This window comes from Grammomys surdaster, unplaced genomic scaffold (genome assembly GCF_004785775.1).
Source record: "Grammomys surdaster isolate TR1022 unplaced genomic scaffold, NIH_TR_1.0 126051, whole genome shotgun sequence".
Lineage (NCBI taxonomy): Eukaryota > Metazoa > Chordata > Mammalia > Rodentia > Muridae > Grammomys > Grammomys surdaster.
Window position 1 is genome coordinate 6,387,266 of NW_021620862.1, and position 15,702 is coordinate 6,402,967.

A 15,702-nucleotide genomic window follows, 5' to 3' on the forward strand; every position below is an offset into this window, starting at 1 on the left:
TAATATACAATTTTAAGCAAAAAAATAACATCCAATGATTTGGATATATATGTTAATATCAAATACAATTTTAAACAAAAATAGCAACATTCAGTCACAGTGGCAAATAAAGGTAGGAGGACAGGAGTTCAAGGCACCCTTACTTACACTGCAAGGTCAAGAACAAAACAGAAAGACTCAATAAGAAGAGTAATCAATCTTAGTGATAAGGTCAAAAGTACAGAACGTGAGTTAGAGTGGGTGAACCCACGTTGTAGGGTCCTGGAGGGACTGCGAGAAGACAGCCGCTGCTGAGAAAGGGGGTTGTCATGAAGAAAACAAGTTCTGAACAATCAGTCTGAAAAATAAGAATAACCCAGAGGATGTGGACCAAATTATAATGTGCACTTTTAAGAGATTTGCAGTGACTTCTGGGTGGGAGGGTGGGTGACTACTGGAACAAGCCAGCAGTAACGGCTCAGTGTCAGAGAGGGAGACCTAAATATGAGAGGTCATTCAGAACCAAGGCCATGACCAGTCAGGAGATCAGACACGATAGCGTTCTCCCAGGTCTCCCTGAGTGCGTCTTCAACTCTCCCAGAATCCTCAGAAATTACCTAAGGCAGAAAAGATGTGCTCCTCCCAAGAGTCCAACTTTGAGCCACTATCTTCAGAGAGAGATGAGTAAGTTTCAAAACTTTGAGAACCAGCTGTACAGACGCCTCCTCCAGCCATACTGAGATCCGGAACAGGGTTCACTTCTGCCTCCAGAGGCAGCTGAGGCTTCAAACACCTTGCTTCAGTCCCAGGAGCAGGGTGATGGAGGAAGACTTCCCGCCTTGAGGATAAGAGCGGAGCTGACTTCCCACTCTGGCGCCTGGACTTGGCCCGTCTGTTCTGGAACCACACCTGGGGACAGGAGGAAAAACACTGCTCGGCTGCTTTGGGTTGGGGTTTTTATTGTTAGATTGTTTGAGGTTTGATTGAGATAGATAGCATCTCTAGCCAGTGCTGGCCTTAAACTCAGGAAGACCATCCTTGAACTTGTGATTCTCCTTCCTCCATTCCTGCAGAGCTGAGTTACAAGCTGCAGAAATGGAGTTATGTGGTGATAAGAATTGAACTCCGGGCTTCATGCATGCTAGGCAAACACTCTACAAACAGAGCTATATATTAGCCATGGCTGTCTGCTCAGTCTGTGACTTACAGAAAGCACTTGAGCTGATGGTTTGACATTCAGAGCTCCAAACTTTCTCAGCCATTCTCAGATGCAAAGCTGGAATGATGTCTGGTTCTGTATACACTTGCTATACTTGATTTGTTTGTCTGTATTCCATTTTACACATTTTTTTTTTAAAGACAGGGACTCAGCTAGGTGGTGGCAGCACCTATCTTTAATCCCAGCAGACAGAGGTGGGTCTCTGCGAGTTTGAGGCAGGCCTGGTCTTACAGAGCTAGTTCCCAGAGCAGCCAGAGAGGGAGAGAGGGAGGGAGGCAAGGAAGGAGGGAGGGAGGGAGAGAGAGAGAGAGAGAGAGAGAGAGAGAGAGAGAGAGAGAGAGAGAGAGAGAGAGAGAGAGAGAGAGAGAGCACCAAGAGTGCCCTTGATTCTTCTACCCCCAGGATTTCTGGCATGTGTCATCACACTTAGCTTCTGTCTACCTTATATGGAGACATTTGCTATGAGAAAAGGGGTCATGGAAGTAGATACCTGCAGTCCTTAGGCAACAAGGCTACTCCACTTTGGTGACCAACATTCAAATTTCAAAGTCTGGACTCCCTCATTAAACCAAGTAGGTATTTTTCCTCAGTAAAGCGCGTTTCTGTTTGTAAATGTCTTTATTACTTCCCCACAAATACTACTGAAGATGTCCTGCTTTGGAAGCCCACAGTGACAACTGTTGAAAGTGACAGTTAGCCAGGCGGTGGTGGCACACACCTTTAATCCCAGCACTTGGGAGGCGGAGGCAGGTGGATTTCTGAGTTCGAGGCCAGCCTGGTCTACAGAGTGAGTTCCAGGACAGCCAGAACTACACAAACCCTGTCTCGAAAAAAACAAAACAAAAAAGAAAAGAAAAGAAAGTGACAGTTGAAACCAGGAGATAGTGGCACCCCTATAATCCCAGAGGAAGCAGGCAGATCTTTGATTTCAAGGCCAGCTTGGTCTACAGAGCAAGTTCCAGGATACCCAAGGCTACCCAGAGAAACCCTGTCTGGAGGGGGTAAAAAAGTGACAGTTGAATAACCATTCTAAGTACTGGAAAAATAAACACTAAATGTCCACCCTCCCTTGAGATTAAATGAGGCCTCCTACCTAAAACTACATACACTCAGGCACAGACTGTCAAGAAAGCAAGCGTCTAAACTGGGTGTTGGGGGAATACACCTGTAATCCAAGCACCCAGGAAGCTGAGGCAGGAGGATTGTGAATTGATGTCCAGCCTGGACTTGTCACACACACACGGTGGGGGGGGAGAGGAGAGAGAGAGAGAGAGAGAGAGAGAGAGAGAGAGAGAGAGAGAGAGAGAGAGAGAGAGAGAGAGAGAGGAGAGAAGCTTCTGATCTAACCTTAGACTATAAACTCACTTTACATTATTTTTTCAAAGTGACATTATTTTTTCAAAGTGCTTGTTTTGAAGATATCTGGTGATCCAACCCTGCTCTGCTACTTAAAAATCAAAGCCAGAAGAAGGTCCGTGACTGCACCACCTCCCACACAGACCCCTTTGTCTTCTTTCTGGACGCGGGGAAAGAGCACAACTACTACCCATCTTGTTACTGCTAGGACCTTTCGATGGGTTGGGTCCGCAAGCCTCCTAGCTGCCCAGATGGATCACATGGTAACGCGGCATCCCTAGATTGCAATCTGGAACCATGAGGTTCAAAGAGAGTAACTTTTCCCCACAGAATAAATGACCCAACAAGCCTGTGCCCCCCCCCCCCAGTACCACCACTCGAGTGCGCAGCTGCGACCGCGACTCACCTGGATCCTAGACTCGGGGAGCAGCGTGAGCGCAGCCAGGCGCTCCCGCAAGTGGATGTCGGGGTACATAGTCTGTCGGAAGACAAGCTCCAGCAACTGCAGCTGCTCCGAGCTGAAGGACGTGCGCTTGCGGCGCTGTGGCACCGACGGGGCGGCCGCGCCTTTGGAGGGTCCGGGCGGATCCAGGCCGGCGAGACTCTGCGCTGCGGGCCTGGGGCCCCGGCTTGGAAAGCACGGCGTGGCCGCTGGGGCGCGGGAGTCGGGGTGCGCCGGGGGCAGCCCAGCGGCTGGGCGGGCGGCCGGGAGCAGCTGCCCTCCGGGGTGCACGACCGGGAAGGTGGGGAAAGGGGCGCCCTCTGAGAACTGGAGCTGCTGGGACCCTGCTGCGGCCATGACTCCCGGACACTTCCCGGGACCTCCGCGCGCCTGCAGTTATAGCGGCCCGGAGCCGGGGAGGGGGCGGCGGCGCCATCAAAGGCGTGGGTGCGGGGAAACCGCGTCTCCTCGGGGTGCGAGCCCGCCCCAGCCCCGCCAGACGCCGCGGGAATAATCGCTTCCGCTGACCCAGGGACGGAGAGAGGGAGGCGCGAACTTGAGTCCCGGCCGCTCCGTCCCTTCCCCGCCCATCCGCCGGCCAGCCGGACCACCAATCCACATACTTAGAACTGCTCGGCTCCGGTGGGGTCGTCCAAAGTGCGGGCCAGACTTGGACAGAATCCCCTCTTCTGGATCAGAATGCCCCTCAAGAGCGCTTGAATCTCTCAGGGGGCCTGGTTCTCAGGTCTCCCGCGCTGCGCCTGGCCTGCTGTCCGCCTGTCACCATCAAAGGCGCTATTTACCACCCCTGCGATGTGCTAGACCTTACTACAGGTTGGTTAAACAGCCTAGCCCTGCCCTCGGCAAACCACCCTGACACATCCTGAATCCGAGGGGGGTGAAGATAAAGAGATCTCAAAGGGGACAGGCGCACATCCTGAGCAGGGACGCTGCTCCTGCCTCAAATATCTGTGACCTGTCAACAAGGATGCTGTAAACTGGGCGGGCTGAAGTTGTTCGGGGTTAGCGCTCCTAGAGAATCCCAACGGTGCTCAGACCCCGAAGAAATAAAACCACTCCTTGAAGGTTCTGCTCCCTCTGATACCATTACTGTTTCCTTTGTCCCCTGGAGCTCACTTAAGGTTCCCGTTTTGTTTTACGCTGATTTGAAGTTTAGTTGCTTGCGGCTTCTCTATCTGCTTCCACTCGTGCATACATGCATTCACTGATTCATATTAAGTCTCTCCCCACCTTCTTACCTGAGAATAGGACCCAGGGACTGGAAAATCCTAAGCAAGACCCCCAGTGAGCATCTGTTGAACCAGAAACTAACTTGCTTCATAGAGAAATCAGAGGCATGTAGCGTTATGCCGAAGGGCGCAGAAGCATGGAGCACAGCTTGCAAGGCCTCCAAGGGGCTCCCTGCTGAGGGAGTTCCATAGCACAGTGTGTTCCATAGCACAGCCCAGGACCTGTCCCTGCTTCTTCTTCAGTGCAAATGAAACGTCTCACAGGAGAAGGCAAATGTGCTGGTCATGAACGCATCCTGTCTGCTAATACACATGTATGCTAATAGGCATGTATGCTAATTAATATGCATGTATGCTAATACACATGCAAGAAGAGTGTAAGCCAGCTGACACAGTGCTGGGAACTGAATCTTCATCCTTTGAAGAGCAGCAAGTGGGTATATCTTTACAATGGGCGATTTTTCCAGGTGATCATCAAGCGGCCTAGAGAGGTCTAGGCTTGAGCCGTCCACCAGCAGAGTAGTAGCAGGAAGTGTCTTGGCACACACACACACACACACACCTCCAACCCCTCTCCCTTTCTTTCCTCTTCTATTTCTTTAACAGAGTTTTCGGGTTCACAGTGGTGTATGGAATGGAAAATCAGATTTTTATTTTTCTTGCTTTTTTTTTCCTTCCTCTGCCCCCATACATACATCAGGGTCATGTGTATCCCAGGCCTCAAACTCTCTATGTAGCCAAGGATGACGTTGAACTTCTGATCTTCCCACCTCCACGACGCAAAGCTATATTTACAGACATTCCACACATGTCTGGTTTTATGCAATGTTGGAGATCAAACAATGTCAGACAAGCACCATAACAACTGTGCTACATCCTCTAGCATTTCTTTTTAAATTAATTTAGAGACTGGGTCTCACTATATAGCCCAGGCTGGACTTGAACTTGAGATCTCCCTGCCTCGGCCTTCTGAACACGACAGTTCATACCTACTTTTATTCTTCTCTTTTTATTTGCGATGCTTAGGACCAAGTCCAGGGCCTTGTGCATTCCAGCAAGGTCTTTATCCCTGAATTACATGTCCAGCCCATCACTCGATTTTAAAATCCATTGTTTAAAATGAATTATTTAAAAACAATGTATGCCTGTGCCAGGCTGTGCTTGTGTATCTTCTTATATAGTAGGTGTGTGTGTTCCTGTTTTACTCTCCAAGAAAGCCAGCCTAAGAAGCAATCAGAGGTCTATAACTATTGCTCACAGTAGGAGCTTGCCAGTGACAGTTAAGTCTACTAGAGACTCAGGCTGGATTCTGAGCTGTAGGAATTCTTCAGCCTGCTTTGTGGAAGTCCTCCTGGGTCCTTTGTCCATCATTGTCCTCTGCCACCTTCTGCTGCTCAAGAGGAACACTACAGGGCAGGGAAATGGGCTGAAGTAAATAATGACAGGCTGTGTACTCCTGGGAGCTGGGGCTGAGTGTGGCCAGAGATCACAGTGCAATCTGTGATCTGAGAACCCTCAACCCAACCAGCAAGCATCATTTTCTTTTCCTTTAGATTTGTCCCATATTGCAATATGTATTGAACAAGACCTCAGAGACACTCCATTCTCTCCTCCTTTTACTCTAAATTTGGCTTTTCTTTTTTTATTCTCTCTCTCCCCCTCTCTGTCTCTCTATGTCTCTGTCTGTCTGTGGGTCTCCCTCTCCCCTCCCCCATTCCTCTCTCTCTCTCTGTCTTTCTCTCCTGTCTCTCTCTCTGTCTCTCTCTCTCTGTCTCTCTCTCTCTCTGTCTCTCTCTGTCTCTCTGTCTCTCTCTCTCCCTGCACTTGTGAATATGCACACATGAGTTGTCAGAGGACTATTTGTGGGAAATGGTTCTCTCCACCCGCTATGTAAGTCCAGAGATTGAACTCAGTCCAACAGGCTTGGCAGCAAGCACTTTTATCTCCTCAGTATCTTGCTGGCTCTGAATTGATTTTTTTTTTTTTTGCATGTACTTGGATGTACCCTTGTCCAGATACAGAGAAGACTTGGGTTGGAACTGGAAGTGAAAGGAAGAAAAACTCTTACCCAGCACTCAGAAGGCAAGAGGGAGGATTTCTATGATTCTGAGGCTAGCCTGGTCCTCCAAAGCGAGTTTCAGGATAGCCAGGGCTATATAATAGGGAAATCCTGCCTCAAGAAAAGACAGACAGAAAGAAGGAGGCACGAATGTACTCATGCACACACATGCCCGTGCACACACAGACACACGGTGCGGGGGGGGGACTTTCATAGCCTTCGGCATTGTTTCACTCTGGTCATTTGAGTCCCTGTTGTTCCAGTACTTAGGAGGGTGAGGCAGGAACGTCACATCAAGTCCCACCTGCTCTACACAGGAAATTCCAGGTCAGTCAGGACTACATAAAGAGACCTTGTCTCAAAAACTAAAATAAATAAAGAAAACCACGTGGACAGATGTTTGTGAGTGCATTTTTAAGCCTTTTGAGAATTCTCCTATAGTTATTTTTTGAGACGAGGTCTTGCCATGCAGTCCAGGCTGCTGGAATAGTTGGCCCTCATTCACCTTTCTTGTGCTGGGAATGCAGGCACGGTCCGTCAAGCCAACCTCATTTTTGGATGAATAACTGTGGTGTGGTGTTCTGGGTTAGATCCTGGAAAAGAAAAAGGATATAAATGACAAAGTGGGTAAATTTTAATTAAGACCCACAGCATAGCATGCCCAAGACCCTACCTAGGTTTGCTCTCTGAAGAGGAAAATAGAAACAAACAACCAAAACTTGACTTTTACAAAGCCAAAGCAAGGGTACAGGGTGCTCTATCCACAGAGACATCTAGGCTTCTCCTTTGTTCATAGATGGGTTGGGGGATGGCGGGCACTGCAGCAGGTCTGCAAAAGCTCCCCTGTGCACACATTTGTTCAAGGACTACTGCTTTTTGTTCAAAGACTTGTCATGAATACTGTGTAGGAAGGCTGACAAAATGGCTCAGTGGGTAAAGGCACTTACCTCTAAGGCTGGCAATCCCCAGAACCCACATAAATGTTAAAGAAAAGTAACTTCACGAAGTTGTTCTCTGACCTCCACATATGCATCACGGCACAAAGAGCCTTCCTCCAAATGAATAAATACTTTCTCTGTGTGTTGAATGTGTATGTACATGTTTGTATATGTGTACATGTATGTGGAAGCATATACATATGTGTGCCTGTGTACAAAGGGCAGGAGTGATGTAAAGTATCTTTCTCAATTTGCTCTCTTACTTTAAAAAAAATGCTTTATTTTTTATTTATGTGTCTATGTGTATGTGTGTGAATGTGTACACATGTGTGTGAGTATGGTACTCACAGAGATCAAAAGAGAGAATTAGAGCTCCCGAGGCTGGCTGGAACGACCGGCAGTTGGGCACTGTCCAACATAGATGCTGGCAAACAAACTTGGAGCCTCTGCAAGAATTTAACCACTTAGACTCACCCCTGGCCCCTCATCTTACTTTGGTGAGACAGGTCTGTTACTAAGCCTGGAGTTCACGGAGCTGGCTGCAGGGACCAGCCAGCGAGCTCCTGGACTTGGTTCCTTGAACTCGAGGCCTGAATGCTAGGCATGTTCTGTTGTGCTAGGTTCTTACATGTATGTTGACAACCCAAATTCAGGTCCCCATGCTTGAACAGAAATTGCTTTGCCTACCTAGTTAATACCTCAACCTTATAAATACTTATTGAACTCAAATTCTATGTTCTGCTGGCTATTTCTCTGTAAACATATATTGAATAGTAGTTCTTTCACATTTATTTCTTCAAACGGAAAATATGAAGAACTCCTCTTCTTAACAATACCTTTAAATTTACCGGGCATAGTGGTGCATGCCTTTAATTCTAGCACTTAGGAGGCAGAGGCAGGCAGATCTCTGTGAGTTCAAGGCCAGTCCAGTCTACAGATTGAGTTCCAGGACAGTCAGAGCTACATTGTGAGCCCCTGTCTCAAAAAAATTTAATAATCTTTAATATATATATCATTTATATATACCTCTAATTTATACATATAATATTTAATTTATATATGTGTGTATATATACATTTGTATGTAGAGAGAACAGTTTCACAAATAGATACACTATGAAATTAAAGCTCAACAATAAAGGACCTTGTCAAGCAGAAGCAGGCCCATACACGGGCTACTGAAAAGGAAACTGAAGTTTAAGGATAGCTCAGACAGCCATAGCCGAGATTAGGGTCTGGGTTTGCCCTCTCCAACCCCAGGACTAGCTCACTACATGACAGGATGTGCTAAGTACTTTAGGCCACTACTCATATTTAGTTGAAAACATCTATTGCAACACACACAGGTGAGGACTCAGTGAAATGGAAGGTAGTCCTCAAGACACACCTGTGCCATGAGGAAAGCCTTGGTTAGCCAGAGCCACAGCCAGGCTGGGACAGATGAGGCCACTTGGAGTCACTGTTCCTTCTGCAGCTCCAGTGTTTCTTGCCACCTTTCCCATCCCCAACACCCAAATATCAGAGGCCTGCCTTTCCTTCCCAAGTGCTAAGTAATCTCTTCCTCTGCTCTCTTTGTTGTTGGAGTTGGGCCCTCTCCCTGGGCTGCCCAGGACCTAGTGGAGGAGCCTAGGGTGTTTATTAAAAGGGAAACCAGGAAAAGGCAGCCCAGGGGAGCCAATGGCTCTACTTCCCCCTTGAGATCTCTTTTCCCTTTGATCCTGACCTCGCTTTGATTTCCTTCTCTCTTCTCTCCACCTTCAGTTTCTGAAGTTTATTTCACAGCCGGTGGTTACAGTAGACAGAGACAGTGTCCTTCCAAAAGGCATACGGTGGCAAGCCATTAGAAGCCTTTTCTGTGTGCTCCAGGCGGGAGGTATAAATTCATCTAACTAACACAGCATCACTTTTGATCCTGTTATGGGGAATCTTCAAAAAGAATGGCACCTTCTCTTCTTGCAGTTATCCGTGCCAATGCTTCTGAGTAGGAAGGACTCCTCGGGGGGAGCCTTTCATGAATCAATTTATGCAGCTAACGAATAAGATTGAAAACAACAGAGAAAGAAAACACTGGAAATGAAGATCTGAAAGCACTATCAAGACAGTCAAAGCCTGTGTGGTGGCACACACCTGTCGGCTCAGCAAGACCCTGTTTCAAAGCATTAACAAAAAGCCAAATACTTGGTTCTCAAATTCATTGTCTGACATTAAGATGTAACTTTCTGAAACAGTTCCCTAGCATTCCAGTGAGTGAATGGCTGCTCCAGTCCAGCTCGGCTGCCAGCCCCTCCCTCGGACTCTGACTCAACCCCTCCTAGTAAGTACCCCAGATACACTTTCGTTTCAAACAGTGTTTTTGAAACAGTTTCAAACACTGTTTCAAACAGTGCCACAGACCTCCCTCTTCTTGACTTTGGGGGTTAATTAAGCTTGTTAGCACTGAGACTTTGGTTACTAACTACCATTTCCCACTAAACGGCAAAAAAATGAGTCCTTGGAGAAACAGCCCATTCCAAGGTTGGAGCCTCAAATATTTTGGCCTAGAATAATTAGACACAGTTGAAAGGGAGAAACAGTAGCAAGCTATGGAGAAGTGGGTACTCTAAAGAAATCATCTGGGGACAGGGAAGATGACTCCGCAGATAAAAGAGCTCGCAGTCAAGGAGAGAGCTGATTCCTGTAAATTGTTTCTGACTTCTTCAGATAGAATGCTCTCTCTCTCTCTCTCTCTCTCTCTCTCTCTCTCTCTCACACACACACACACACACACACACACACACACACACACACACACAATGTAACCACAGGGGGAATAAAAAGAAGAAAGAAGAGGAGGAGGGGGAAGAGGAGAGAAGAAGAAAGAATAGGCGGAAAGGAAGAAGAAAAGGAGGAGGCAGGGCTGGGTTGTGACTCAGTGGTAGAACATTTTTCTACCATGTGTTGGGGACATGAGTTCCATCCCCAAGTATTATAAGAACAAAAAAAGGCAGTGCCTTTGAAATAAGTGGAGACAGGAAAATGACATGGCAGAAGGGGGCAGAGGTTGGGGGGAGGGTAGGCTTCCCATGAGCAAAGTGGTACCTTGAATGAGCTCAGCTAGGAGCAGGATTTTGTTTAAATCACAGCACCAGAACTTCCTTTGCTGTGTCCCCAGAGAGCACCATTCCCAAGGGCTCTGGAGTTGGCTGGTAGGGGGCATGCTGTGCCTGTTAAGGGGAGGTTCTGGGAGGTAGGGAGGTCAGAGGCTGAGCCTTTATGCAGCGCAGGCACAGTGGATTGTGAGGAGCAACAGCAGATGGACATAAACCAAGGTGCAGATGCGTGTGTGACGGGCCTGTGCAGAAACAACTGTGGGTTGTGATGGGGCCCTGAGCAAAGACTGAGGACCAGAGTTCTGCATCCCTAGGATGTGGAAGGAAGGAGTCGCTCACCTGCAGAAAAAACCAGCAGGCTCTTCTTCCACTGCTCCAGAGACACTTTCCTTCCAGCAAACCATCTCCGTCACCTCGACTGTTCAGAACAAGTGACTGAGGACTCAGAGCTGATTTCTGGGCTGTCTCCAGCAATTCTCTGTATTGTTACATTTCCCCCCACAAGAATTAGCTCAGCAGAGGACCAGCTCAGAACTGTTCACTAACCGTTTGTGTGCAAGTGTGTGTGTGTATGTGTAAGTGTGTGTGTGAACGCACACTTGCACTGTGCCACAGTGTGCAAATCAAGCTCAGAGGACAACTTGACAGAATCAGGTCTCTCCTTCCTTCCGTCATGTGGACCCCAGGGATCAAAGCTTCGAGGCATACATGTCTACCTGCTGAGTTACCTCACTGGTCTTTTTCTGAGTTTTTGAGACAATGTCTTCCTATGTTGTCCAGGCTGTTGGTAAACTTTGCAAGTTATCCTCTTATCTGAACATTGAGATTATAAGCATGTGTCACCATATCTGGCTTTTGGTTTTTTTAAATACAATTCAATCTCTAGGACATCAAAAGTCCTGTTTGTCTGTCTGTTTGTTGCAGTACTGGGAATTGAACCCAGAACCTCATAGCTGCTAGACAAGTACTCTACCACTGAGCTATATCCCTAGCCCCATGGCAAATCATAATCAAATAGTAGCATGTCATGTCCTCACGTGCCTAGAATACTATAAAATCTATCATAGAGTCTCAATATTTATTTGATACATTAATTGAAAGAAACTTTTGAGCTGGTTGGCAGCAGTCCATGCCTTTAATTCCAGTACTGGGGAGGCAGTGGTAGTCAGATCTCTGAGTTCAAAGACAACCAGTTTACAGAGTGAGTTCCAGGACATCCAGGGCTAGACAGAGAAACTCTTGTTTCATGAAGAAGAAGAAGAAGAAGAAGAAGAAGAAGAAGAAGAAGAAGAAGAAGAAGAAGAAGAGGAAGAGGAGGAGGAGGAGGAGGAGGAGGAGGAGGAGGAAGAGGAAGAAGAGGAGGAGGAGGAAGAGGAAGAGGAAGAGGAGGAGAAAGAAAATTCTGAGTACACAACCCATCATCTGCATGTATGCAAAACTTCAGGGACAAGGGGACAGAGTAAGGGGGCAGGGTACCTTTAAAGCACTGGAGACAGAGAAAATGTATCTTCCTTACATTCTTATGTTCTTCGGTATATTCTGGATTTTAGAGAGCTAAGATAAGCCAGTGAAACAAACCTGGATCCCAGATAACTGAGAAGACGGCACCTGACCAAGGCCAGTCCTGCTTCAGAACTTCCAGCCTCTGAATCAGGTAAGAGAGCAGTGTGATTCACCCCAGCAGGTCCCTAAGGAAGAGTTGTGTGGGCTTTTGGGGCCACCTGTCTTCATCCAAAGATACAACCCTGGAGCATCTAGGGAAGAATTAGGTTTCAAGGAACACATGGCTTGGGGACAGGTGTGTGTTTGTTTATTGGGGCTTTCGAAGGGCTGAAGTCCATGATCTGAAGGGCAGTGGTTGCCAGGGCCCAGGTGAGGCAGGGCTGATGAGTCTCCTGGGAACATTCACTCCAGACTCTAAACCTTTCTTCTTGTACCCCAGAGGATACTGGGGTATCCTTCCCCAGTCTGGAGCCTGCTCCATCCCATCATCCATGGGATCACTCCCCTTCATCCATGCACTTATTCAGCAGAGTTCTTGGCCTTGCTTGGGGTCCTGTCCCACATGGAAGTGAGGGTGTGTGAACAGGCCTTGTCTTCTGTGGAATACTCAGTCTTCTAATCTGTATTGTAGTCACTAGACTAGGGTTCCTTGTGCAATTGTTCATAGAACCCACAAACTCTGAGCCTGACTTGTTCCCTGTACATCAAGGTCAGCCAACGATGTGGTGGTACACAGTAAAGGTGCAGTTAGCGTCCCAGAAAGGGACATGTGAAGGGGTCAGGTGCCTCTGCAGTTGGCCTATAAATGACCCCAGCCATTCTTATGCCTCTAGATCAGGACTCCACAACGTGGGCATCACAGAGTTTGGAATTTGTCTTCATGCAGTCATGTTGTCAGCCCTCGGGCAAGCCCCTTGACCTCTGCAAGCTTCCCAACTGCAGAGTGTGCCCTGGAGGAGCAGAGAGGCTTGCTTGCCTTTGGGACTTTTTGAGCTGTCTGGCCTCCCTGACCCTCACCCTAGTGCATGTTACAACGTTTAGCTTATGGCGTTCTTTGTTGGTCCTCTGTAGGTGAGAAGGGGCCCTGGTACTGAGGCTGCAGACTGAAGGATCCTGGTGGAGTTGTTCATATTTACTTTAGCTCTGCCTGACCACCTACCCTGACTGCCACCTGGCCAGGCCCCTAGCAAGGTACCCACAGCCCACAGCCCACCCAAGTCTGTCACATCTCATGTACAAAGCTCACTACTTTGCAAAATAGGTGTTTTCTTCAGATGAGCTGGTTTGGGCTTCTGTCTGGTCTGTGTGCTCCTGGTGGGCAGGCATGCCAGGTTTAGGGGATCTTGGGGGCAGTTCTGGTGGTGAGTGTTGAGGCTGTGGTTTTATGAGGATCTGGGGCCCCAAATTCATAAGGGTGCAGAGGCAGAGATGAAGTACCTGCTACATACAGTACAGAAGGTGCTGACAGTCTCATCCAAGAACCAAGACTCAGCATTCTGCTGGAAGGCACAGAGGGCTTCCCTCAGCCCCTGAAGATGTCTCTCAACTAATCTGTCCTCAGAGGAACTACACATATAGTCAAGGGTTTGCAGCTCTGCAGCCTGGAACAACTGACAGGGCAATGAGGACAGCTACTCTTAGCTCCTCAGGGCAAGTATGCCTCTTTCCTTCTCTTCATCCTGGGGGCTTTGGTAGCTGAAACTTTTCACTTCCTTTAAAAGGCCCAGATGAAAGGCTGTGGTGGGATGAAAGGCTGGGGGGTGGGGGGCTGGCTGGAGGAAGTGGTCAGCTGACGGGTACTTGTGAAGCCACCTGGAGAGGTGCCAGCGGAGAATTAGCCACACCTAGGGGTGAGGGTGCTGAAGCCTGGAGGCACCTTTATCAGGGATGAAATCTGTCATTTCCCTCGAAAGAGTCCTGAGGCCAAGGCTTGCAGAGCAGAAAGTGGTCCTGAGTGAGCCCCACATTCACCCATGGGCTTCTGTAACCAGGCATGGGGGCAACTGAGCAATGCTTCTCCAAACTCAGAGGCATGGGGCATGGTAGGATCCTGGGACTGTGTGTGTGTGTGTGTGTGTGTGACAGACAGACAGACAGACACAGAGAGAGAGAGAGAGAGAAAGAGAAAGGAAGAGACAGAGAGTCAGAGAGAGAAAGGAAAGAGAGAGAGAGAGAGAGAGAGAGAGAGAGAGAGAGAGAGAGAGAGAACACAAAGCACGATAGATCCGTGACCTTTCTACTAGTTCTGACTTTGGTTTTATTCACCCTTTTGATTGATTATTAAACAAACAACCACAGAGCTAGGCTAGGGAGATGGCTCAGCGGGTAAAGTTCTTGCAGTGTAATACTAACCCTGATGATCTGAGTTTGAATCTATACTCCATGATCCCATGTGCAAAGCTGGATAGCAATAACCTCGGCTCTCCTAGATGAGAAACAGAGATAGGAAAGCCAACTCATAGACCAGTTAGCTCGGCAACAGCAGAAACAAGAGAGACCCTGCCTCAAATAAGATAACTGCTGAAGGTTGCCCTCTGACTTCCATATGCACACAGTGGCACTATTCTGTCATCTGAGGTACTACTGTAAGGCTCAGACCAGAGGATCAGTGGAGCTGAGGGTTCAAGGCTAACCTGAGTATATATTGAAAATCTTTCTTGAGAGCCAGGCAGTGGTGGTGCATGCCTTTAATTCCAGCATTCCGGAAACAGAGGCAGGCAGAGTTCTGTGAGTTCAAGGCCAGTCTGGTCTACAGAGTGAGTTTCAGGACACCTGGGGGCTACATGGAGAAACCCTGTCTCGAAAAAAACAACAACAAAGAAAACTTATCTTTAAAAACAAAAAAAGAATAGCAAGTAGATTACTTCCTCACAATGTTTCCTAGGAGTGGCAAAGCTTATCCAGCGTCCCAGACGTGGGAGAGGTTTAAAGTGAAGGCTTTATCCTTCAGCTCTCTCAAGAAGGGACTGGAAACCCTGTACTCAGACCTCATCAAGACTGGTGAGGCGGCTCGAGATGTACCCTGCAGACCTAGGTGGCAAGAAGAGACCCGCCATGTCTGAGGACTATGGCTAGTACTGTGTTCAAGCTGTAGGGACAGATGGCACCAACGGGATGGTCAAACTCCTGTCAGGTTCTCATTTATCCCAAGTGCCTTGATAATCAGCCTGTCCAGCTATTAGGGCAGATGCTTGTCTCTGCTACAGTGTTCTAAGGCTTTGAGGGTCTGAGTTATTCCCTGGTTGAATGTTACATCATGTGTGGTGGGAAGTAGCTTCAGCCACCCAAGCAGCATGGCTTCGTCTCTAGGTGTGGAGACCTCTCACTTCACATGGACCCAGATCTAAGGCTGCTCCAGGGTCTCAGATCTCTCACACACACTTAGAAACAGGCAGTAACTTGGGACAGCTCCTGAGAGAGCCTTTGGCCTGAACCTGTTGGAAGGAGGAAGCAGTGGTGCTGAGTGTTTATCAAGAGTCTGTGAGAGGGACCAGCCCCAGTGTGCTCTCTCTCCTGTGCTGATCCTTTCATTGGGCATGAGGGGAGGACCCTCTCACGCTTCCAAACTCTACTCACTCTCTGGGCTCCAAGATCTCAGGATGGGGGTGAGGGTGGGGGTGGGAGTGGTAGGACCAGAGCCTCCTGCCTCAGAACTCTGCTTCCTTGTTGGCACACAAGAGCACCAGGAATCAAGCCATGTCCTCTCTCAGCACCCCTAATGAGTGAAGTCTTGAGATAACAACCCTGCCTTCAGACAATAAATCTAGGGACAAAACAAACAGGTGTTCCCTGCTGTGCAGTAGCCTGCCAGTGGCCACTGTGTCCTCTTCCCTGCCCCTCTCAATGCTTCTAAACAAGACCCTAGTCC

The 15,702-nt window shown here is 48.2% G+C and overlaps 1 protein-coding gene across 2 annotated transcripts; it reads right to left on the bottom strand.

Moving 5' to 3' along the window:
- Nucleotides 1-585: 585 nt before the first annotated feature.
- Mixl1 (Mix paired-like homeobox) lies at nucleotides 586-3,353 on the bottom strand. 2 transcript variants are annotated; one of them, XM_028755215.1, is made up of 2 exons: nucleotides 2,961-3,353; nucleotides 586-888 (listed from the first exon to the last, which is right to left on the bottom strand). In XM_028755215.1, the coding sequence occupies exons 1-2, from the start codon at nucleotides 3,351-3,353 to the stop codon at nucleotides 586-588; spliced, it is 696 nt and encodes a 231-aa protein (XP_028611048.1). The 2 variants fall into 2 exon arrangements, with proteins under 2 accessions (XP_028611048.1, XP_028611047.1); XM_028755214.1 differs by having other exon boundaries at nucleotides 586-912.
- Between the last annotated feature and the right edge of the window lie 12,349 nt (nucleotides 3,354-15,702).

Excerpts from the sequence above, each read along its gene's own strand:
- Mixl1 (XM_028755214.1), bottom strand. The coding sequence starts at position 3,353 with ATGGCCGCAGCAGGGTCCCAGCAGCTCCAGTTCTCAGAGGGCGCCCCT. Across the intron at positions 913-2,960 it reads TCCCCGAGTCTAGGATCCAG|CAGTGTTTTTCCTCCTGTCC; the intron begins GTGAGTCGCGGT and ends AAAGCAGCCGAG.